Consider the following 26,674-nt stretch of genomic DNA (forward strand, 5'->3'; position numbering starts at 1 on the left):
ATACAAACAACACAACCTACTCTCGCGTCTCCATCAGTTTTGGAAGTATAGAATTTGCTTCCCTTTAGCCACATCACTGATATAGATCAAGAACAGCTGCAGTCCAAGCTCTGACCCTTGTCACAAACTGAATGTTGCAACGTACTAATTTTAGTGAAAGACCAATTTATCCATTTTTGTTGCATTCTGCCTGGTATGTAGTCTGTGACAGTGAATTATCCGTAAATCTGTATGTTGTAGTCTTGTCGAACAACCTCTTTATGGAAACACACTGAAATCCTTCAGAAGATCTAAACTTACCACATCATGGATAGAGGAATGGTTCTTAGGCAGGAGGTAGCGAATGGGATTAAAGGGGGCTTTTACGATTGGATACCAGTGACTAGCGGTTTTCCTCAGAGGTCAGTATTGGGACAACTACTTTTCACATTGTTTGTCTATGATTTTGATAATGGTGTTGATGGATTTGTGGCAAAGCTGCGCAGGTTGACTCTGTGGTTAAGAAAACAGACGGTGCATTGGACTTCATCAACCGTGGGACTGAGTTTAGGAGACGAGAGGTAATTTTTCAGCTATATAGGACCCCTGTCAGGTCCCTCTTGGAGTACTGTGCTCAGTTCTGGTCGCGTCACTACAGGAAGGATGTGAAAACCATAGAAAGGGTGCAGAGGAGATTTGCAAGGATGTTGCCTGGATTGTGGAGCATACGTTATGAGAATAAATTGAGTGAACGCGTCCTTAAGACGGCCTTTTTTCCTTGGAGCGACGGAGGATGCGAGGTGACCTGATGGAGGAGTATAAGATGATGAAAGGCATTGATCGTGTTGATAGTCACAGGCTTTTTCCCAGGGCTGAAATGGTTAGAACGAGTTTTAAGGTGCTTGGACGTAGGTACAGAGCGGATGTTAGGGGTATGTAATTTTAATGCAGAGAGTGGTGAATGCGTGGTGATTACGATAGGTTCTTTTCAGAGACTCCTGGACTGGTACATGGAGCTCAGAAAAATAGAGTGCTATGGGTAACCCGAGTTAAGTACATGTTGCTCACAGCTTTGTGGGCTGAAGGGCCTATATTGTGCTGTAGGTTTTCTATGTTTCTATGATACATAGCGAGGTGGAGGGATAGGTAGTGATGAGGATGTAATGCGATTGCAGCAGAAAGGAGTGAAATTGGAAAAATAGGCAAAATTTGGCAGATCTAACCCAGTGTTGGGAGATGTATGATAATGATAATAAATTTGGGTAAAAACAGCAGCAGTGCGGAATATTATCGAAATGGGGAGAAGTGTCAAACATCAGAGGCGCATCTGCAACAAGATCCCACCACCAAGCACATCTTTCCTTCCCTCCCACTTTCAACCTTCTGCAAGGATCGCTCCCTAGGCGATCCATTCGTCCATTCGTCACCTCCACCCCCCACCCCCGCCCCCCGCCATCCCTTCCCACCGATCTCCTTCCTGGCACTTATTCTTGTAAGCGGAACAAGTGCTACACCTGCCCTTACACTACCTCCATCACCGGCATTCAGGGTCCCAGACAGTCCTCCCAGGTGAGGCGACACTTCACCTGTGAGTCTGCAGGTGTGATATACTGTGTGCGGTGCTCCCGGTGTGGCATTCTATAGATTGTTGAGACCCGACGCAGATTGGTAGACCACTTCGCTGAACACCTACGTTCTGTCCGTCAGAGGAAGGAGGATCTCCCAGTGGCCACACGTTTTAATTAAACGTGCCATTCGCATTCCAATATGTCAATCCATGGCCGCATCTACTGTCGAGATGAAGCCACACTGAGGTTGGAGGAACAGCACCTTGTATTCCGTCTGGGTAGTCTCCAACCTGATGGCATGAAGATTGATTTCTCTAACTTCTGTTAATGCCCCTCCTCCCTGTTTTACCCCATACCTAATTTATGTATGTATTTTTTTTCTCTCTCTTTCCCTCTCAAATTCACTGCTTGCCTGTTGTCCATCTTCTTCTGGTTCTCCCCTCCCCCTTTCTTTCTTCTAAGGCCCTCAGTCCTATGATGCTCCCCCTTCAAATCTGTTAAGAGTTCTTCGAAGAAGTAATAAGCATGTTGGATAAAGGAGAGACAGTGAATCATGAAGTAACCGTATACAGAAATCGGACATGACATTACTTCTTGGTCATACCCGTTGTTAAACATTCTCAAAATCGAATCGAAACTACTCCCAGCAGATGTAAATACATTTTAAACATCTGAGTTAAATTTTCACAAAATTAACCGGTTGACACATAAAAAAGGCTCAAAACTACATTTAATGGACGAGGATTACACACGCTGTTGAGGTAATGATGCAAAGGGATTACAAATTGGTAGCTACAGTGAAGCCTCTTTCGTCATTATATTTTTCTTTGTATTACTCTCTGGTTTCAGTAAGATAATGTAACATTTCGGTGCAAAAATACAGACAAGCAGACCGAAACTTGATGCCCAGATAGCGAACATTTCCACAGCGACGGTGTATTTTCCCGGAGAGCTCACATAAGCTGGAATAAAAGTTATCCAAACAGCGCAAAAAATCAGCATGCTGAAGGTGATGTACTTGGCGTCATTGAAACTGTCCGGGAGTTTTCTGGCAAGGAAAGCAAGCACTATACACACAATGGACAACAGCGCAATATAGGCCGACACCAAGTAAAAGGCGATCAATGAGCCCACGTTACATTCCAGAATAATGATGTCTCTGTAATAACTCATGTTTTTCAGGGGGTAGGGAGGTGTCACACTTAGCCAGACAACGCAAACTAAACCTTGCAAAAAAGTAAGGACGAATACACCCAAGCGTTGCTGCGCCGGTCCGAACCAGTTCATCACGTTGCTGTTAGGAAGAGTTGCTTTAAAGGCAACCACTACAAGGATTGTTTTGCCTAAGATGCAGGAAATGCAGAGAACGAACACAATCCCGAAAGCCGTGCGGCGCAACATGCAAGACCAGCGGGATGGTTCTCCAATGAAGGCGAGGGAGCAAATGAAGCAAAGCAGGAGGGCGAATAGGAGCAGGAAGCTGAGCTCGGAGTTGTTCGCTTTGACCATAGGGGTGTGTCGATACCGATAGAAAATTGCAGCCGTGACCAATGTAAAACACACTCCAACGACAGAAAGGGTCAATAATACAAACCCCAGGACTTCTCCAAACGACAGAAACTCAACCTTCTTGAGAACACATTGGGTTCTTGCGTAATTGGACCAGTATTCCGATGGACACTTGATACAATCCGTGGAATCTGGGAAAATGAGCACTTAATATTATAATGTGTGGGAGCTCGGACCTCGAACCGTGGAAATGTGTGAAATTGCTGCACATCTCAGCACTTACCAGTGACGTTGCTGATCTCACCATTGGCGCACTCGACACAGTTAAAACAACATATCGGCTGCCCTTTCCGAGTGACTTTTCTTGTTCCAGGTCGACATGGTTCTGAGCAAGCAGCTCGTGGGATCTGTAAAAGCGGAACATGTCCTGATGGTATTAATTGGATTTGTAAATAATGCAGCTAAGCATGCTGAATAACTGACAGAAAGCCTTATAATTGAGCTTGAGAAGGTGGAAGAAACTAAATAACCAAAGAAATTTGAAATAACTAAATTATGGGCAATATTATAAATAAAGAATGAGAAGATACACATGGTAGATGCTGAAACGACTACTTTCAGACTTTGGAAGTGAAGGTATTTTGCCTCATTTAGAGCTGATAAAATCCGGATTTCAAAATCGCGGTTCGCCTGAAATAAGCTAGTAAGAAGTGGTAAATGATTGCGTCTGAACACATTCCTAACACATCACAGGTTTCTCTGTTGTGCCATACTCTTCAGTGCTCTGTCTCTCATTGCGTAAGAACTACTTCGGTTGCTCTTCCAAAGGTGCAATATACCACATTGATGTGCATTAAATCCCATTTGCATTTTCAGCCCGTTTTTCAAGCTGCTCCAGATCCATTTGCTCGTCTCCTTGCTGTACACTGCAAGCGGCTGACACTTCCTGAACAAACTTTCATGTGGGAGATTGTCAAAGCGTTGCCGAAGTCATGGACGACATTGCCTGGTAAATTCCTGGAAAACCTATAAAACTGATGAGACACGGCATTCGACCCACAAAGCTATGTTGATTATCCCTCAACTGTCCTTGTCTAACCAAATACTTGTGTATCCGGTCCCTTAAAATACCATCCAATAACTTTACCACTACTGATTTCAGGCTCTTCAGTCAAGAAGTTTCTGAAAGATACTAGAACCCTTTTAAAATAACAGAACAACATTAGTTATCCTCCAATCCTCCAGCATATCCCTCGAAGCAAGGCATGTTTTATCTATCACTGCGAGGTCCCCTGTAATTTCAGCATTGGCCTCGAACAGAAAACATTTTGCCAAATCCTGGGGTTTACCTACTCTAATCTCCCCCAACAAATATCTGCTTGACCTGTGGTCTGAATAGTGTCCATGATTTCGCAACCTCCATGCCTCAATTCTAAAGACTCGGTGTCAATCTTCCGACTGAATACAGATGAAAAACATCCATCGAAAATCTCCATAAAACCACAGACATTGGAGCAGATTGTGGCCATTGGCTCATCAAGTGTGTTGCACTCTTCAATCATGGCTGATGCTTTCTTACCCTCCCCACCCCCGCACACCGCTCCTCTCCCGTAATCTTTGATGCTGCGTTCAATCAAGAAACTATCAACCTCTGCCTTAAATACACTCAATAACCTGGCCTCTGAAGTTGCCTGTGCTAACGAATCCACAAATTCACCACCTACTGGCTGAAGAAATTTCTTTGCATCTTTGCTTTAAATGGACGCCTTTGTATCCTGAGTCGGTATCCTCTTGTCCTAGACTCCCGAACGATGAACAAACTCCTTCCACATCTACTCTGTATTGGCCTTGAAACATTCGAAAGTTTTCAAAGAGATCCACCATCCTATCCTTCTAACTCAGCGAGTACAAGTACAGACCCATCAAGCATTCCTCGTACGATAAACCATTTCATTTCAGGAATCATTCTTGTGAACCTCCTCTGAACCCTCTCCAATAGCAGCTCAGATTTTCTTAGCCGGGAAGTTCAAAGCTGTTCAGAATACTCAAGACGAGGTCTCACCAGTGCCTTAAAAAGCCTCAGTATCACACCCTGATCTTGTATTCCCTACCTCTTGAAAAGAATGCCAAGGTTGTATTGGCCTTCCACGCTACCGTCGCAACTTGTAAGTTAGCCTTTCGGATGTTCTTCCCATGGAGTCCCAAGTCGCTTTGGATCTCAGATTTTTGGACGTTCTCGCAGCTTAGAAAATAGGCTGCACATTTATTTCAACTATCAAAATGCATGCCAAGGAAAAGAAGGCGGAGCTTAGGAGGGTTAATGGCCTAATGGCGGCTCTTTTGCTTGCATCTTCAGAAACCGCTATATTTCCATCTTTAATATCTCTATTTTTTTTCCTTTGAGGGTTCTTTTGAAGACCCTGACCTGGAGTTACACGCTGACCGACATTCTTTGCGGGAATGGAACACCATCTCGGGGTTTCATAACTGGCCGTTGTTCGGCACGTCAAGAGCTCTGCCTAAGAGCTCGGCTCGCCTTCGGGGGATCAACTTTTCGTGGATATGGAGACGGGGGGCATCGGAGTTCGGTGTCCGAGCAGAAGGCCGGAGTGTCGTAGGAGATGAAAGATCTAAGGTTGTGTGTCCAGAGAATCCAGATCTTTGGGCAGAGAGCTCGGAAAAAACGACGCAACGGACTTTTAACATCATAAAACAGCGAGTTGCTTGTTCTGTCTCCCCGTTTGCTGTGAAACTGAGAAAATTTTTCTCCTTTATTAGGGAGAGAGAGAGCCTGTGGTATGTCGAATGCCGGGTGATGAATGTAGTCTTTGTAGTACTTCAGGTCTGTGTCTTTGGTGTTGCTTTTCTCACGCTGGAGTACTTGTTGGTGGGTGCCAATCATTTTTTGCTGGTGGGTGGTGGGAGGATTGCTGCTTGCTGCCGCTTACGCATCTATTGCATAATCTAAATCATTGATCTTCAGCATAAAAGGAAATGGTCCCCACACCACCCCTTGTGGAACACCTCTAGTCACTTCCGATCAACCAGAAAATTATCCTTTTCTTCCCAATCACTGCACCCTACCATTCAACGAATGCTCTAACCATTGCCAGTAACTTCATTGTATTACGATACCAATGGCCTTCTCAATGTCAAAACCTACAAGTCCGTTTTTACTCACTTAAAGTTGCTCAAAGAATTCCAACACGTTCTTGTGGCAAGTTTCGAAGAACCCACGGTCAATTCCCCACTCTTACAGTGATCCACTCAATTAATGACCGCTCCTTTTATTGGATCTTGCCAAGTGCATCGTTATGCAAATTCCAATGTTTCCCGGAACATCGGCGCGCAAGATGTGCCGACTGCTCCTGCTCGCTTCTTTTAAGGTTACCAATAATCAAAGCAAACCATCCTTCTCCAATCCCTCTCCTAGCAACTATTATACATTTCCTGAAAGTAGAAAAGTGGCATACCACATTTTATGTCACGGTATTCCGTAAGAGGGACGTCAATTCGGAGCATGGAAAACACAGACGTTCACATTTGCCGCGATTGAGATGTGCTGCATAATAAGTACCACATAAAGTAAAGTCGTATATTTGAGATGACCGAAAATCTGGTCCGGAGTAAGATATGTGATGTAAAATAAAGGAAGGTGCTACTGACATTAATAACGGGTAAAGTGTTGTCATTAATAATGGATAAGGTATTTTAAAGTATTTGAAGGGACCGAATACAGAACTATTTCGACTGATAGCGATAATCAACATGGTTTGATACATGGGAGCTTGTATTTAAACAGCAGCATTGAGTATTTTCGAGGAAGTTACCAGGGAAGGTGATGAAATCTAAGGATGTTCTCTGCCGGGTAGGGACATCAGCAAGATCCCTCAACAATGGCTGGTCAAGAAGTTACTGTCGGTTGGTATTCTAGAAGAAGAATTGTCTTCACTGAAGAAGCCATGGAGCTGCAGTTGATGATTGCACGTCTGACGAGATATCTGTGACTAGTGTGTGCTGGGTCCTTTGTAGCTTGTCATCTATGTTAACCATCTGAATGATAATGTGGTAAACCAGATCAGCAGGTAACCGATGACTGCAGTACGGGGCCTGTAGTGGAACTCGAATTTGACTGTCAAAACTTAAGATGGGCCATATAACAGTTGAAAAAATGGGCTGAATAATGACAGATGGAACTTAATGCAGATAGGTTTGAGGTGTTGCACTCGGGGAAGAAATCCAGGTTAGGACTTGCCACTGTGAGCGGCAGGGCACTGAGTAGTTCCTATGAGTAAAGGGATCTGGGAATAGTTCATAAAACTAGAGATCTATAATTCATTGAATGTGAAGTTACGGGTGGACAGGTTTGTTCAGAAAACCTTTGGCACATTGGCGTTCATAAGTCAATGTATTGAATACAGGAAGTGGCAAGTTATGTTGATGTCATATAAATCTTCCCTCTCGCACTGTCTCTAAGCGTCTCTATTTGTGAGCCAACCGCCCTTTCCACCGTCTCTTCAGTTTAGTTCCCACTCCCAGCAATTCTAGTTTAAGCTCTGACCAAATAGCAAACTTTTTCGTGCCAGGATATTTGTCCCCCTCGGATTCAAGTGCAACTCATGCTTTTTCTTAAGCTTACGCCTGTCCCAAAATAAGTCCTAATGATCTTGAAATCTGAATCCCTGCCCTCTGCTCCAATCCCTCCACCACACTCTATTCCTATACTCGCAGTCGCATGGCACATGCAGCAACCCCGAGGTGTCTTCCATTGAGGTCATGCTTTTCAACTTCCTTCCTAACTCCCTATCGTCTGTTTTCAGGACGTCCTCCTTTTTCCTACCATGACGTCCGGCTGTTTATATTCCCAATTCAGATTATCGGGGACGCGATCAGAAACATTCCAGACCCTGCCACCTGGGAGGTAAACTACCATCTGCGTTTCTTTCTTGAGACCACAGAATTGTCTGTCTCATCCCTAACTATAGAGTCCCCTATTACTGCCGCCTTCTTCCTTTCCCTACCCTTCTGAGCCAGAGGGCCAGACTCTGTGCCAGAGGCGCTGCCACTGTTGCTTCCCCCAGGTATGCCGCCCCTCCCCAACAGTACTCACACAGGAGTACTTATTGTTAAGGGTGACAGAAGTCCTGTTTAAAATAAGTTTTGGTAAGTACAAGGATGGGACATGTTTGTAGGTCTATTGTGCGTGTGCAGGTGTATGGGACTAAGGTTTGTAATAGTTCCGCACAGAACAGACTAGATGGGCGAAAGGGCCTGTTTCTGTGCTGATGTGTTCTGTGACACAGTAATCTTACGACTCTGAAAAAACAAACTGGAGTTAACCAATAGTATCTTATGGTGAGTAAATGTTACTGTGGGAAGAAGAATCAGAATTATTTTCTCAGAAGGCCACACTGATATAAGAGTAGCCTATTCGATTCTTCGATGTACCATTCAATTCATGGCTGGCATCAACTCACATTTCGTAGCTCAGTTCCTTTCGAATATTTATCTGTTTCCATCTTAAACATAATTCATGATCTGGCCTTCACCACACGAAGGAGGCAGATAATCCCGGAGATGCACGAACATCTTGGAAGCAAATGTCTACGTACCTCAGAATGAAATGATGAAAACCGTACCTCGTGATTTTTTCCCATTATTCTATGTCTCCAGCCGATCAACTGATCTCAACATCGACCCTTACGACCTGCAACCTTTGAATAAGGTCAACCCTCATTCTTCTAAGCTAGTACCAAAACAGGCTGAACTGTCGAGACTGAACCTTCGATTGCATTAAGCTAGAGCATAATCGGCAATATATATTTCTACAATATCACCCATATCACAGGCATGCAACTCTTTTTCATTTCGCCAGTGTAAATACATGGTAAAGGAAGCCATACCGCTTTTCCACCCGTGCTCCACATGATTTTCTCGATATTCAGCGTTAGCTCCTGCCCGGCCGGAGCCGATCCATCATAATATCCGACATTTACAATGTCGACGCTGCCCTTGAAATTCGTTTGTAAGTTCACGAATTCGTATCTTGGCACCGAGTCACCATTTTCATCAAAATATACGGTTTCTCCCTCTTTCGCTGTGAAATTCACGGAGCGGAGGTAGTGCAGCAACTAGGGTGGAAGGAGGCAATGGAGGTGAATTGATTTGGTCCACATAAGCACTGACATTCAAATTTACCGTAAACGTAAATGAATGAAATGCGCTGCCCTGCAAGTAGAAAAGAGCCGCTTATTTAAGACTGTCGAAGTTGAATCTGGCATAAAATAGCTGATGCAAAAAGGTACTGCTAGTGAAACTCAGCGGACCAGGCTTCAGCTGTGGCTGGAACTGGTCGACTATACTATCAATTTACCTACGGAAATGGTACCTGACCCGGTAATTCCCTGCAGCAGTTTGATTTTCAGCGTTGATATTACAGACGTGTCAGAGGTATAACGTAGATATTTTTGGGAGGGTAGAGGTTCTTCAAGGAATAATACAGTTTGCCATGGATCCCCAGGTATAACCACTGAATAAGAAGGTGTGGGTTGTAGATCCAAGGTACGTATTTATTTCAAATCGTCCTCTGCGAATGCACGCCGCTGCTCAGGCGAAATAGTGCAGCCCTTTTCGAACTAGTCTGTTGGAAGATGCCTCTTCACCACCAGTTAATACAGAGGAGTAAATTCCATGCGGATCTAATCTCCGAAAAGCAGAAAATGCGTACCATTGCCCTCGCCAACCTTCACACTTCAGTTAATGTCCTCTGTTAATGATCGATACGTGAATTACAGACATTGGTGGAGTTTGTACCCCTATACATTAGCTACTCCATTCCACACTTACAGTTTAGCGTGCTATGTGCATGGGAAGTTAGGCCTCAGAAGCAAAGTGTAAAGATATCTTCATCCAGGTGAAGGGGAGAGCTTTACAAGTCAGTGCTGCATAGCCGTAACAGCGGCCAAAGGGAGTACTGGATTTCATTAGCAAGGACGAATAAAAACGATACTGGAGCAAGTGCAGGGACTATTGTTGGAGTGGGACAGTGTTATTTAAGGCAGTAGTTTGTCTTTGGCTAAGCAGGCTTCTCCTATATCCATCGTGGGCGACACAAGTATGTGGTAAGCTTTTTCTTGCTCGTTCGTCATCTGTTAGCATATAGTCAGGGTTGTGAAAATGGTTCCAATGGCTGCGTTTGTACTGTGCAATGGGTGCGTGAGTTCCGAAAGACCTCCAAACTCCAGAATAACCATATCTGTACCACATTCACCGAGCTACAGCCTCTCAGAGAACGTACTAAAGAACTAGAGCTGCATACCAAAATACTTTTGGCTCATCAGGGAAATAGAGGAAATGATAATCATTTGCCACAGAAAGGTGGTCACACCAAGGTTGCAGTAGGCATCTGAATGGGTGACTGAGAGTAAAGGGAAGAGAACTAGGCAGTCGTTACTGAGTGCTCCTGTGGCCGTTTCCCTCTAAAATTTATAAGATTTTTGATACAGTTCAGGGGAACCATAGCGACCGAGTTTCTGGTACTGAGTCTGGCGAAGTGGGTCACAGGGAAACGTGGAAGAGGAGGATTGTAGCGGTGAAATGTGTCTCCAGAGATATATTAGTAGTTAGGAGAGGCTGTGGATGTCGGATAGAGGCCTACATGTCATGTTACCTCCCAGGGGCCAGGGTCAATCACGTCTCGGATCGGGTATAAGGTTGAATGGGATATGGGATCAGCCGTGATGAAATGGCGGAACGGAATTAATATGCTGAATAGTTTAATTCAGCCCCTCTGTCTCATGGTATTATGGTGAAACTTGATGATCATTGACTCATAAGACAAACTAAGCAAATGATAGATAGCAGATACTTGGAGGTTGAACCCTAAGGATGAAGGAGGTAGGTGAATAGTTGACTGTCAGGCAAGGGAAAGGGAATAGGATGCCAGAACAGTGTACCCGTGTGGCTGTTCCTCTAAATTGCAAGTGTACAGTTTTCGATACTTCTCGCGGGAAGCACTGCGACCGGTTGCCTGGAACTGAATCTGGCGCTTTGTCGCAGAAGGGAAAGTGGTAGAGGAGGAATGCATTGGTGATACGTGATTCCATAGTTCGAGGATTAGCTAGGAGTGTCTGTAGACGGGGTAGAGAAGCCCTGATAGCACGTTGTCTCACAGGTGCCAGAGCCAGCTACATCTCGGATACGGTACATGATATTCTAGAGGGGAGAGTGAGCAGCCTGACATTTTGGTACATATTGGTAATAATATCATAAGAATTGGGAGGGACTTAGGAGAATGATGATGCCTTTGCTTGGATCTTCGGAAACACCTCTATTTCGATCTTTAATACCTCTATTTTTCCTTTACAGGGTTCTTTTGAAAACTCCGACCTGGAGTTACACGCTGACTTCAGTTCTTTACGGTAATGGGACATGCCCTGGTGATCTCAGGACTCGCCGCTATTTGATATGCCGAACATGCGGCCGAGGAGACCAGTGCGCCTTCAGGGTTCCGCGATTTCGTGGCTCTGGAGGCGGGCGGACTCGAGGTCGGTGTCGCTGCAGGAAACGTGTGGGTCGTGGGAGACGGAAGATGCAATGCAGCAAGCTGGCTGCTGGCTGTGTGCCGAGAGACCCGTTCTTTGGGCAGAAAGCTTGGGAGACGTGACACAACAGACTTTTAGCATCGTGAATCAGCGAATTGTTTGTTATCCCTCCCCTCTAGCTTTGAAGAGGACACCTCTTTTTTCTCTTATGAGAGAGAGAGAGAGAGAGAGAGAGAGAGAGAGAGAGAGAGAGAGAGAAAGCTAGCTTGTGGTATCTCGAATAGCAGGTGGAAGAATAGTCTTTGGGGTACTACATGTCTGTGTCTTTAAGAATACTTTGATGCACGCTTGAGAACTCGGTGGAGCGCACCGATGTATTTTTATTGCTGGTGGGGGAGAGAGATGGTCAGAGCTTTGCTGCGCTTATACGTTGGTGGGGGGAGCTGAGGGAGACTTTGGGGTTCTAACATTTAACTGTTATTCATACTTTGGGTCACCCCACTGTATTCGTGAATGTTTGTCAAGAAAAAAAATAGGATGTACATTGTATGCATTTTTCTGACATTAAATGCCCCTTTGAAACCTTTGGGAAGGCCCTAATGTGACCGGATCCTGAATTATCCCTATGAACTGTGCTTTTAAAAAGAGAAAGAGAGGTGTACAGCAGAAACACCTTGTTATTGAGAGAGAGAGAGAGAGAGAGAGAGAGAGAGAGAGAGAGAGAGAGAGAGAGAGAGAGAGAGAGAGAGAGAGAGAGAGGTGAAAACTGCTCACAGTTTGCTTGGAATTTCTGCAAGGACACTGCCAGCTTCTGAGTTCCTACAGAGAGAGAAGGGAGGAGCTACGTGATGGACAGCTGGTGTTCAACATGCTGAGATAAATACAAGGTCAACTGGTTGTTGGACACACATGGTTTTGGATACTGGATGCGCTTTGTTGTGCGCACAGAAAGGTGGGTTTTTAGAGGATCGCTCAGTGGCTCTTGCAGTGTGGAAAAGTTGTGACCGGTGGGAAATTATTAGTGTGTCCAATCCTCGCCTGGGTTGATAACTCCACCACGGAAAACGGTCCCCTTGTTGTGGTCACATTTGCTGACTTTTAAATGTTTCCAGAGGACAACAGGAAGAACCAACGCCATCGGCTTACTCGGACAAACACAACACCTTTCCCTCTCCATCAGTACTCAACTCAATACCACGAACTGAACTGAACTTTACCTATCATCCTAAGACTGCATCCATTTACCGCTAGGCTTGAAGAAGCCTGTTTTTTTTTTAATATGGTGGAAAACAGTCCCTCCAGAGTAATAATCTCTACCTGTTCAACGCGCCATTGAGGGCAAGAAAAGGGAGAGAGTCGGCAGATCAATGGGTGGCTGAGAAACTGAGAAACTGAGAGGACAGGGTTTCAGAGTTATGATTGATTGGGATATTTTCTTGGGCATTAAGCAAATTTTGCAGGGTGATGGGAACCAGAGTGGTGGGACTGAGGATACCCATGTTGGTTCACAAATGGAGGTAGTGTATGGTGAGGCTCTCAGCAAGAATGGGTAGATGATAGGGAAAACTGCAGTCAGTCCGGGGGTTTGCAAAATGAAAGGGGGACAAATTTGTAAAGTTTGACTAAAACAGGATAGAACGTGTTAAGTTTGATTGCACACGGTATACGAAACAGGGTAGATCATCAAGTAGCCAGTTAGGAATTCGCAACTATGATGTTTTTGATATCACAGAGTCATCACTGAAATACGTTTGAAATCGGGAGATTAATATCCAAGGATACATAATCTATTTACCTGACAGACAGGTAGGCAGAGAAGGCGGATTGTCGGTACTGGTAAACAATAAAATCAAAACTATAGAAACAGGTGACATAGGACCGAGAGATACAGGATCCTTGTGAGTAGATATATAAAAAAAAACTCAAGGGTAATAAAACTACAAGCTTTACAAGCCTTCTATCAGTAGCCAGGATGTGGTCTAAAAATTCCTGTGGGCGACAGAAAGAGTATGTCAAATAGCCAATGTTAGCTTAGTCATGGGGTATTTCAATATGCAGATAGATTGGGAAAAGCAAGCTGATGCAGGATCCTAAGAGCGAGAATTTGTGAAATTTCTGGAGCAGGGTTGTCGTTGAGCCCACTAGGAGGATGGAGGTGTTCCGTAATAAACCGGATATGATGAGGGAGTTCAAGTTATAGAACCCTTGGGAAACAACAATCATAATATGATAGGTTTCACCGGGCAATTGGAAAGGGAGAAGCCAAAGTCAGATATATCGGCAGAAGTGCGTGCTACTACGATTACTATGGAGTTGGTACTTGGGAAACAAAAAAATCTGCTGGACTGGTCCCCATGGTTCTACAAGTCGTAACTGAGAGATTGTGGAGGATTTAATAATGATCAGTAGATTCTGCATGGTTCGGGAGTACTGGAAATTGTAAATGTCACTCCACTCATAGAGAAGGGAGCAGGACCAGAAGCAAGAAAATTATAGGCCAGTCACCCTGACCACAGTGGTTGACACAATTTTGGAGTCGATTGGTTAAGGATGTTGTTTCCGGGTATTTGGAGTAACATGATAAATTAAGCCAAAGTAATTATGGCTTTCTTAAGGGAAAATCGTGCCTGATAATTCAGTTGAAATTCTTTGAAGAAACAACAAGAATAATAAACAAAGAAGAATCGATGGATGTCGTGTACTTCGATTTTCAGAAGACCGTTGAGATGGTGCTGCACCTAAGGCTGCTAAACAAAATAAGAGCCCGAGGTTTTCCAGGAATAGATCGAGCAGCGACTGATTGGCACGAGGCAAAGAGACGGAATAACGTGAAACTTTTCGGACAAGGCTGCAGGTGACTAGAGATTTTCCACAGCGGTCGTGTTTTACTTTGTTTGTTAATGATTTGTACTATGAAATTGATGGAATTGTGGCCAAGTTAGGTAATGATACGAAGACAGGTGGAGGGGAGGGTAGTATTGAGGAAGATGAGTGTCTGCAGAAGGATTTACGGGAATGGACAAATAGGTGGCAGACGGACTACAGTGTCGCTAAGTGTGTGATCATGCAATTTCGTAGAAGGAATAAACTATAGATTATTTGCAGGGCTCCCGAAAATTTAATTTGCAGTTTCAATCCGTGGTGAGGTAGATGAATGAAATCTTTGCGATCCTTTCAAGAGGATTAGGATACAAAAGCAAGGATCTAATGTGCTGTAAGGCACCGGTTAGGTAACACCTGGAATATTGTGAGGAGTTTAAGAAAGGATGTGCTCTCGTTGGAGAGGGTTCAGAAGAGATCAACGAAATGATTCCGGCAATGAAATGGTTATCATATTTGCAACGGTGGAAGGTTCTAGGCTTCTTCTCTCTAGAATTAAGTAGAATGAGAGAGGAATAGTACTCAATCCTATTGAATGTTGAAAGGCCTAACGGAGTTAATGTGAAGAGGTATTTTGCTTGGTGGGGAATTCTAGCACCAAGGCCTAGAGCCTCAATATAGAGCGATGTCTATTTGGTAGAGTTGAGAAGGCGTTTATTTAGCCAAAAGAGGGGACCTGTGGAGTTTGTTGCTGTAGGAGGCTGTGGAGGCAGGTAATCTGGTGCAGCTCAGGCCGAGCTTGATCGGATCTTGATTGGTCACGGTTTGAGATATTATGGGAACAAGCAAGAGAATGTATTGAGAAGAAAATCGATCAGCGATGAAGTAAAGGCGCACAGACTCTAAGGGTCGAATGGACTAAATCAGCTCCTATATCTTATGATTTTATGGTCTAAGTCATTTTCGTAGAATTACTGTTTGATCGCCACAAGTACAATTCTTTGCTAAAATATAGCCGTAGGTGGTTGATTACCCGCATATGAAAATTGAAAGGTATAAGCCACAAACCACAATCGTACCGGTCGGTGATAGCCATTTGGTGCTTTGTTGCGTAATGATATAGGCGTACCTGCCAAGGCTCGAGGTTTGCAATATGCGCGCAAGAGTTATTCACAAAGGGTCCGTCTCCTTCCACACAGGTGAACATGTCGTGCAGTGCGTGAGCAATGGAGTAGACCGCTTTATACACGTGGTATGAACTACCATCCATTATCGCTGGAAGATAGCTATTTTCTATTCCTTCTATCTGTTCCGTTCCAGTGCATTGCCGAACTTGATCTCGAGAGTTATCTGGAATTGTCCCGTTGTCTATGCTAAAGGAGCAGGTGAATAAATTTTCCCAAAACTCCATCACCAAAATATTGTCAGGGAAATTGGAAGGATGAACGTTATGAAGATAATCTCTGAGGTCATCTACCTCTGTCCTTTGCGTGGCTGGACCAATTGTCCCGGTGAGATAAATTGTTCTTTGTTCAGGTGGAAGAAAGTGTCTTGTCACCCAAGATTCACTTCCAATCCATTGTATTCCGGTTACATTTTGCCGCCAAATCTCATTCAATAAAATTCGCATTTCACCAGGGTGAGCAAAGGCCACTACCACTTTAGTAGACGCCTGTTTAATGATCCGGACAACTCTACTGATTTTCTCTGCCGTGTCCGTCCTATAAAATGACTCAGAGTAGGCAATGCAGACGCCAAATTTTTCCACGTATTCCACAAATCCTTGCATACCGAAATTACCATAATCAGTGTTACTTCGAATGGTTCCAATCCAAGTCCAGCCGAAGGTTCTCACCAGTTCAGCGAGGAGTTTGGACTGGTACTGGTCGCTAGGGATAGTTCTGAAAAAGGTGGGATATTCTCTCTTATCGCTGAGACAGGAGCAGGTGGAGTAGTGACTAACCTGTAGAGAAGGAGTTAAATTGATTAATACCTGCTCTGTGTTTTTAAATGAAATTGACTGATGTACATTTTGCGGTTCACGGTGATTTTTTAAAATCTTCGGCAATAACTATGACATTTTACATACAACATGAAGAATGTGAAAAATATAAAACCGGAATTACTGAAATAATTTACATTGTACCTTAAAATACTAACTTATTTTTCTGGTAGTAAAATTCTGATAAGACAATTCACGATAATTACATTCGTTTCTGGTCGCTGCATTACAGGAACGATGTGGAAGCGTTGAATGAGGTGCATAAGATATTTACTAGATTTCTGCCTGGATTATATGTTATTTTCTATCAACAGAGCTCTGATATATTTGTATTCTTTTAACCAGAATGGTTGAGTCCGAGGAGGGATCTGACAGAGGTTTATGAGAGGCATCGACAGATTACCGGTATCTTTCTTCAAGGTTTAAATGTCTGAAACAGAGAACGTGCATTTAAAGTGAAGTGGTTATGTTTAATTTCGATGTGCCAAACATAACTTTTACCCAGAGGATGGAGGTACCAGCAAATAGGAGTGACCTGTTTAAGAGACCCTTAGGCACACGGACGAAGTACTGAGGGTAGTGCATAAACAAAAGGGACCAGTTTAGTTCTGAATTTAGTTAATTATTTTGGCAGAACACAACTGTGTCGAATGCTTTGATGTTGAGCTGATTGATATTTGTTCTATTACGCGATATTTAACAAGGGCTACGTTATTTTTTACAGTTAATTGCTGGCAATGGCTCATAACTTATTATGGTGGAAATAAGAGGCCCTCCGTTTGTGGAGGTCGACCATAGAAATTGCCTCCCAACTGTCTGCATGATACGGAAGACAGGACAGTAGGATGTAGAGAGTTAACAATTACGCATGTAGCAGACCCCCCAGCCCCCATCCCACCCCACGCAGCTGATGAATCCAAAGAAACAGCGATGTCCGACAGTGTTTGACAGCAGCAGCTTTACTGGAGTTGCTCGCCAGCGTTAAACTCAACGTTGACTGCCTTAGGAAGCTCACCTCGGGAATTTTCCGCGGGGATGCATCTTGAAGCCTTCCCCACGAGTGGTATATCCGCAAGACAGGGTAGGTCTGAGGTCAGAGTTTTCCTTTTCTTAGATGAGCTGTAGACCACGGTTAACGTGCCCCATCTACTGGAAGTGACTGGTTTAAAGCTCCGGATAATTCGCCTTTCCCCTCTCTCCCGTCCATAGAAACGGTTCCACCGGGCCGAGTAGTTAACTCAAACGTGAAGGCAAAGAGCTACTCTGGGTTATTAAGGGCTATTTAAGACACACGGTATTGGGAGTACTTAAAGTTAGTGTGAGCTTATCTGCACATACCTCCCTGATCTATAACGCCTGATGGAACCTCAGCTGGATAGCAGGTCGATAGAATATTATATATGATGGATATCAAGCACTCTAGAAATCTCAATATATCTAGTAACGATTTTTATTGTGTTACTATCCTAAATTAAGGCGCGTGGAGATCATATGTTTGTGTCCTTTCGAATAAGGATACTTGTACCGCCAGAGTAAAAAGGAAGTAAAATATACGACACATTACCAGCGGAATCCCGAAGGATCCCATTGTCCTTGCGGTTACGATGGAATTTGTAGACATATCGCAACAAACAATGGCAACGACGTTGGAGGAACCTCTACATTGAGGGAATTCAATCGATTCCTCTTCTCCATCGAACAAAGCAAGAGCTGCTTTCCAGGCGATCGTGGGGGATGAACAGTCATCGTGTATCTGATACCCGAGTGTGATCCCCGGGAGGAGATTCTCATTCTGGTTTATTTCTTCAATGGCAAAAATCATTGTCTGCACCAGTTGGAAGATTTCAAAATAAAAACTGTGGGATATATATAAGATGAGATGATTAAAGTGCTTAGATTCCGAATTTAATCAGATGTCACGACAACGACTTAAAATGTAAATATTTTCTTGTTGTCAATAAAGGATGTTTGCAGTACTGATCTCGAATCTGGGGGCACAGTGGTTCTTGTTTATTTCACCAGCTCAAGATACCAAACCCGCTCCACTTCACAAAAAAGCAGGAGTCATTGCATGCCAAATGAGAGTACACGAGAGGAACTATAATTCTAGTAATACACAGTACTCGGATAACTAGATCAAAGCAGCACATAAATAATGCTGGAGGAACTTAACAGGTCGGGAATTATCTCCAGAGGGAAATGGATAGTCACTCTTTGTGCCTAGTCCTTTCATTAGGACTGGAAAGGACGCGTGGAGTATTTCAGAGAGTTGAAGAAGCGGAGCCTGAGCGGAGCCGATCAGCCTCTACAGTCATGATGAATGGTTTCCGCATGAAATATCTACCCTTTATTCTCCTCCATAGAGGCCGTTCACCCGCTGAGTTCCTCCAGCATTCAGTTATGCAGAACAACGTAAAGGTTAACTTGCAGATTGAGTCGGTGTGATTAAGACAAATGTGATGTCAGCATTACTTCCAAGAGGTCTAGAAAACAAGAAAAGGGTGTGATGCCGAGGCTTCATAAGGCACTAGCGAGGCCTCACCTTGCGTATTTTGAACAGTTTTAGGCTCTTCATCTGAGCAATGATGTGGTGGCTTAGGAGAGGGTCCTGGGGCGGTTTCCAAGAATGACCCCGGGAATGAAAGGGTTATTATAAGAAGAAATTTCGATAGCTCTGTGTTTGCACTAGCTGACATTTGGAAGGATTAGGTAGGATTCCATCCAAAACTTTGGAATGTTGAAAGACCTAGACAGAGTAGATGTGAAAAAGATGTTTCTGACGGATGTGGGTTAGGTGTGGTCTAGGACAAGAGGGTACAGTCTCAAGATAGAGGGCCCACAATTTCAAACAGACATGCACAGAAATTTCGTTAGACAGAGCATGGTGATTTGTGGAATTTCTTACTGCAGGCGTATGTGGAGGCGAGGTTGCTGGGTGTTTTTAAGGCAGGGATTGATAGTTTCTTGATTGGACATGGCATCAAAATTTACGGGGTGAAGGCCAGGAATGGAATCGAGAAAGAGAAAACAGGATAAGTCATGATTGCTTGGCGGAGCAGACTCGATGGGCCAAATCACCTAATTCTGCCCCTACGTCTTATGGTCACATGTTCTTATGACAACCTGATTATTCGTCACAGCATTGCACGTAAAATCGGTATTTGCTTAACATTAAAATTTTGCATGCCTGAATAACATCAGTACAATCCTGATCCTATCTGCAGTCGAAGTCAGGTTTTGAAACTACTGTCGAATACCTTGATAACGGACAGTGTTAATACAAAGAAAAACAAATATGCGAACTACTGAAGTAACTCAACGGAAGTAACTCAAGGGGTCAAACAGTATGTAGTCTTGGTAAACGCGTCGCGTTGAAACATTGCCTGTGTATTTCCATCTACAGATCCTACCTGACTCGCTGAGTTCATTCGGCTGTCTGTTTACATTAACTGCTGACTCCATCACCGCCAACTTTTGCGTTTCCACTGATTATATCCTCCCACATGTATTACCGAACATCTATTAAGGCCTCCGTTAGACTTGCGAGACCATGGATCTGCGCCTGGACAGTCTTCACTCTCCAGGGCACAGGCCTAGGCAGGGCTGTATGGAAGACCAGCAGTTGCCCATGCTGCAAGTCTTCCCTCTCCACGACACCAATGTTGTCCAAGGGAAGGGCATTGGGACCCATACAGCTTGGCACCAATGTCGTCGTTGAGCAATGTGTGATTAAGTGCCTTGCTCAAGGACACAACATGTTCCCTCGGCAGGGGCTCGAACTCACAATCTTCAGGTCGCTAGTCCACTGCCTTAACCACTTGGCCACGTGCTCTAACATCTATTATAGAATTCGTAACACATAGTTTGCAGTATCACAGTGGAAAACCAAAGGCTGGTGCAGCGCCGACGATGGCAGTTTGGTTTCAATGGACACACTCCTTTAGGTGAATACTCAATTCCCAAACGAAGCGTAGCGATACCTCATCAAGCACCTTCCTCAGTGAAGATGCACCGTCAGACGTGTTTCACTAGGATCTCTGAGCTGGAAGCCAGACGCAATTGCGCTGTTCAATACAACCGTACGATGAAGAAACGTAAGGCATACTATTCCCGTCAAAGCTGTATTTTTGTGCCTGATTTTGCTTTAATCTCAGAGTGGCAGTGTCAATACTGAATAACAACATTTATGTTTTTAAGACACAAAAAAACGTTAATTCATCCATTTCCGCTTGAGGTACCATGGTAAAATTAACAATTCGCCACGCTGCCGAAGAACAATAAAGGACAATATCAACGGTACACGAAATTATCGACTCATAATTAGCTCTAAATTTGAAAGATTGACTCAATGAGTGAAAACGGTTTCTCTTAGACGGCGTGATAAGGAAATGTCGGTCTACAAGAGGTAAGCTCACCTTTTGCACTCAGTACTTTTCGGTGTGAAGGTAAATGTATGGAAGTCATGAATTGGATCATGTATTGCGAATATTCCGCCAAGAATGACATCACCATCCTTGGCTAAATCCGGTAAATTGTCTTTAGATCGACGCTTGTAGAGTATTCCATGGGTTTCTGGCGCGGCGGCGAGGAACATGAAAATCAGAAACTGAGACATTGTTCTGTCACATGAACCTGTCACGGTCAGAACATCGTCTATTTATATTGTCTCTAATACAAAATAAAGTCCCAAAGCGGTTTAAAGTTGCAACCACTGTTGTAATGTGTTATGTTCCCATGATGATATGGTACCTTAGGGGCATGTATTATTCTAGGTACATCTGATTACTGCCTGAGGAATTTTAGAGAAATATGATTTCATAAATACATTTATTCGATGCAGGTAAATCTGTACTCCCAGCAGGGTGCAAAGGATTTCCAGTGAATTAAGAAGAAACCCGGAGTGTAAACAGGTTTCATGCTTCTTATAATTCGCACCTTAGAGGTAACTTAGTCATTAGACAAACGATCTGGTGATGAATAAATTGAATTAAGTCTAAGTTAAAAACAACTGCAAAAACAACCATAGCTGGACATATCAATGCTCACGAATGCAGAAGACATCATGAAGCTCCGGATACACCACAGTCAATCACAGCAAAAACCTTTTCCATCACAGAGTACATTTACACGGAGTACTGCCACAAGAAAGCAGTATTTGTCATTGAAGAACACCACCATCGAAACCATGTCCCTTTCTCACTAATACCATTGGAGAGAAGATATAGAAAAATTAGACCCTATGCCTCCAGCTTTAGGTACATGTATTACCCTGCACACATAAGGCTCCTGCACCGGGGTTGCTGTCTATTCTAAACTGACTTCACGACCTGCAGATCCATTTGCAAGTCCCTTTTACAACACAGATTCCCAGTAGTATTTTCTTTTGCACGTTAAACTTAAAACCTTTTCTTCGCTCCCAAAAGACAAGGAACCAGGTTAAAACTATTCCAGATGCCAGCATTTGCGTCTATGGCATCACTCTCAGCGTTCAGGCATCCTGTCCATGCCATTCCACATTCGAAATGTTTCTATGAGGTTCCCCCTCATTCTTCTAAACTCCAAAGAATACAGTCTAAGAGCGGACAAACGTTCCTCATATGTTAACCCTCTCATTCCCGGAATCATTCTAGTGAATCTTCTCTGTACCCTCTCCAAAGTCAGCACATCCTTACTTAAATAAGGAGACTAAAACTGCCCACAGTACTCCAAGTGAGGTCTCACCAGCGCCTTCTAGAGCCTCAACATCTCATGCCTGCTCCTAAACCCTATTTCTCTAGAAATGAATTCCAACATTGCCTTCGCCTTCTACACCACCGACACAACCTGGAGGTTAACCTTAAGGGTATCCAGCACGAGGACTCCCAAGTCCCATTGCATCTCAGAACTTTGAATTCTCCCCCTATTTAAATAATAGTCTGCCCGTTTTATTTCTTCTGCCAAAGTGCAGAACCATACACTTTCAAACATTGTATTTCATTTGCCACTTCTTTACCCATTCATCCAATCTATCCAAGTCTCTCTCAGTTTCCTCAGCACTACCGGCCCCTTCACCTATCTTCGTATCATCAGCAAACTTAGCCACAAAGCCATCTACTCTATAATCAAAATTGTTGTTTTGCAATGTAAAAAGAAGCAGCCCCAACACGGACCCCTGTGGAACACCACTGGTAACCGGCAGCCAACCAGAATAGGATCCCTTTATTCCCACTCTCTGTTTCCTGCCAATCAGCCAACGCTCCATCGACGTACGTAACTTACCCGTAATTCCATGGGCTGTAATCTTGTTAAGTAGCCTCATGTGTGGCACCTTGTCAAATGCCCTCTGAAAATTATCAGAAAAGTTGGAAGGATGGACGTTATGAAGATAATCTCTGAGGTCAGCTATCTCTGTCCTTTGCGTGGCTGGACCAATTGCTCTTTGTTCAGGTGGAAGAAAGTGTCTTGTTATCCAGGATTCACTTCCAATCCATTGTATTCCGCTTACATTTTGCAGCCAAACCTCATTCAATAAAATTCGTATTTCACCAGGGTGAACAAGGCCCCTACCACTTTAGTAGACGCCTGTTTAATCACCTGGACAACTCTACTGATTTTCTCTGCCGGGTCGGTGCTGTAAAATGACTCAGAGTAGGCAATGCAGACGCCAAAATTTTCCACATGCTCCACAAATTCTTGCATTCCGAAGTTATCGTATTCAGTGTAACTTTGAATTGTTCCTGTTCAAGTCCAGCCAAAGATTCTCACTAGTTCAGCGAGGAGCTTGGACTGGTACTGGTCGCCGGGAATAATTCTAAAAAAAGTGGGGTGTTGTCTCTTATCGCTGAGACAGGAGCAGGTGGTGCAGTGGCTGTAGAGAAGGAGATACATTGATACATACCTGTCTGATGTTTTTAATTGAAAGTGACTGATGTACTTCTTGCGGTTCATGGTAATTTTGTAAAATCCTTGACAATAACTATGACATTTTATATACAACATGAAGAATGTGAAAAATATAAAACCGGAACTCCTGAAATAATTTGCATTGTACCTTAAAATACAGACTTCTCATTCTGGTAGTAAAACTCTGATAAGACAAATAACGATAATTACATTCGTTTCTGGTCGCTGCATTACAGGAACGGCATGAAAGCTTTGAATGAGGTTCGTAAGAGATTTATTAGCTTTCTTCCCGGATTATATGGTATATCTTATAAGGAGAGTTGTGATATCTTTGTGTTCTTTTCACCGGAGCGGATAGTCTGAGGAATGATCTGACAGAGGTTTATGAAAGGCATCAACTGAGTGGATTAGTGGTCTCTTTCTTCCATGTTTAAAATGTCTGAAGCACAGAACATGTATTTAAAGTGATTGTATTATGCTTCATATAGATTTTCCAAGCAAAATATTTTACTCAGATGGTGGAGTTCCTGTATTAAGCTGGCAGGGTTTATTGTGTAATCAAATCGGACGGACCTGTTTAAGAGACCCTTAGTCACACAAATGTGTACACAACGAAGTACTGAGGGCAGTGCATATACAAAAGGGACCAGTTTAGTTATGAGCTTAATTAATTATTTTGGCAGAAAACAACTGGGCCAATGGCTCTGATCTTGAGTTTTTGTCATAAATTCCATTATGTGAGGTTTAACAAGGGCTATATTATTTTTTACAGTTAATTACTGGGAATGCCTCATATCGTGTTCTGGTGGAAATAAGAGGCGATCCGTTCGTCCAGGTTGACCACGGAAATTGCGTCCCAGTTCTCTACATGATACGAAAAACAGGGCTGCAGGATGCGGAGAGTTAACAGTTACGCATGGAGCAGCCACCCCCCCCCCCACCACACACACACACACAGCTGATGAATTCAAAGGATTAGCGAAGAATGACAGTGTTTGACAGCAGCAGCTTTACAGGAGTTGCTCGTCCGTGTTGAACTCAATGTCGGACCTAACCTCCGGAATTTTCCTCGGGGTTTCTTCCTGAAGCCTTCCCCATGGAGTGGGTATATCCGCAAGACAGGGTAAGTCTGAGGTCAAGAGTTTTCCTTTTATTTAGATGAGCTGTAGGCCACTGCTGTAGGCGTCTGCTGGAGGCGACTGATTTAAAGCTCCTAAAAATTCGCCTTTGTCCTCTCTCCTGACAGTAGAAATGGTTCCGCCGGGCGTAGTAATTAATTCATACGTGAAGGCAAGGAGCTACATTTGGCAATTGTGGGTTATTTAATACACATGCTATTGGGAGCACTTAAGAGTTAATGTGATCTTATCTGTACTACATCCCTGGTCTATAACACCTTAGGGAATCTCTGCTAGATATCAGCTCTATAGAATATTGTATACGATGGATATCAACCGCCCTAAAATCTCAGTAATATTTTGTAACGATATTATGGTGTTTCTATCCTAAATTAAAGCGTGTGAGGATCGTGTTTGTGTCCCTGCGAATAAGGATACGGTACCGCCAGAGTAGAAATGAAGTAAAATATTTGACACATTACCAGCGGAATCCCGAAGGATCCCATTGTCCTTGCGGTTACGATGGAATTTGTAGATATATCGCAACCAACAATGGCAGCGACGTTGGAGGAACCTCTACATTGAGGGAATTCAATTGATTCCTCTTCTCCATTGATCATAGCGAGCGCTGCTTTCGAGGCGATCTCGGGGGACGAGCAGTCATCGTGTATCTGATACCCAAGTGTGATTCCCGGGAGGAGATTTTCATTCTGGTTTATTTCGTCAATGGCAAAAATCATTGTCTGCACCAGTCGGAAGATTTCAAAATCAATACTGTGGGATAAATATAAGATGAGATGATAAAAGTGCTTAGATTCCGAATGTAATCAGATGTCACGCCAGTGACTTAACATATATATATATTTTCTCTTGTTGTCTATAAAGGATGTTTGCAGTACTGACCTTGGCTCGGGAGGCACGCTGGTTCTTCATTATTTCACCAACTCAAGATAACCACACCGCCCCATTTCACAAAAGAAAACTAGTAGTCAATGCATGCCACACGAGAGTGCACGAGACGAATCATAACCTTAGTAATACATAGCGCTCGGATAACTGGAACAACGCAACAAACAAATGATGCTGGAGAAGTTTAACAGTTCGGGAAATATCTACAGAGGGAAATGGATGGTCACGCTTTGGACCGAGTCCTTTCATCCGGACTGGGAAGGATGCATGCAATGTTTCACATAGTTGAAGAAGCGAAGCCCGACTGGAACCGAGTAGCCTTTCCAGACGTGGGGAATGGTTTCCCCCGAAATATCGACCATTTTATTCTCCTCCATAGAGGCTGTTCTCACACTGAGTTCCTCCAGAATTCAGTTTGTGCTGCTCAAGATCTCCTGCAGACTGTCATAATTCTGCCTCCGGGAATGCGATTTCCGTGGTCGTTTTGTCAGTTTATTGACAGAGACTGATCGGAAACTTCCTTCAGAGATTTTAAATTCTGGTGGCATTGACTGGAACACATATGGTTCCAACGTGTAGTGACTTAAAGTGTGGGTGGAGTGGAGTGGACGCATAATAATTCATAATATAAATGTATATCGCCATCTTCCGCAATTTCTGTCGATATTTCTGAAATTAGATCTGCGTGATTTTACTTTAATAAAAATGCAGATAGACTATTGAACAGTTCATTAGAGGACAAAGATCATCTGTCAACGATGTTTTGACGAACCACTGATACTGGTAACACACACAAAATGTTGGAGGAACTCAGCAGTGCAGGCAGGTCCGGATGAAGTGTCTTGGTTTGAAATGTCGACAGATTACACTTTCCCATTGATGCTGCCTGGTCTGCTGAGTTCCTCCAGCATTTTGGGTGTGTTCCTTGGATTTCCAGGAACAAAATCTTTGTCTGAATTATACGTGCAGAAATTAAATTAATTCTTTATGCTTATACAATGTCCCTAGCCCTACCACTGTCATTATTTACACAATAAAATTTTAAAGGTTTTTATTTGCTTTGCCTCCTACACCCCTAGCAGCGCGTTTCAGAGACGCACCAATCTCGGATTAAAAAATTAACCGGTCATCTCCTTTCAATTTAGCTCCTCTCACCTATGTCCTCGAGTATTACACATTTGAATCCTTGGACAATTATGCTGGTTGTCTATTCTACGTATGACTCTCATAATTTTACAAACTTCTCTTAGGCATCTCCTCAAAATCCGCTTCTCTACAGAAAACGAGCCAAGTTTGTGCAACCTATTCTTATAACACATACCCTCTAATCTAGGCATTATCTTG

The 26,674-nt window shown here is 43.5% G+C and overlaps 1 protein-coding gene across 1 annotated transcript; it reads right to left on the minus strand.

Moving 5' to 3' along the window:
* Window positions 1-2,339: 2,339 nt before the first annotated feature.
* On the minus strand, window positions 2,340-25,173 carry LOC140195837 (extracellular calcium-sensing receptor-like). Its single transcript, XM_072254474.1, has 5 exons — window positions 24,904-25,173; window positions 15,549-16,382; window positions 8,971-9,187; window positions 3,340-3,483; window positions 2,340-3,247 (listed from the first exon to the last, which is right to left on the minus strand). Exons 1-5 carry the CDS (start codon window positions 25,159-25,161, stop codon window positions 2,340-2,342), a joined length of 2,361 nt encoding a protein of 786 aa, XP_072110575.1. The 5' UTR covers window positions 25,162-25,173.
* Between the last annotated feature and the right edge of the window lie 1,501 nt (window positions 25,174-26,674).

Source organism: Mobula birostris, chromosome 4, assembly GCF_030028105.1.
Source record: "Mobula birostris isolate sMobBir1 chromosome 4, sMobBir1.hap1, whole genome shotgun sequence".
NCBI classification, from domain to species: Eukaryota; Metazoa; Chordata; class Chondrichthyes; order Myliobatiformes; family Myliobatidae; genus Mobula; species Mobula birostris.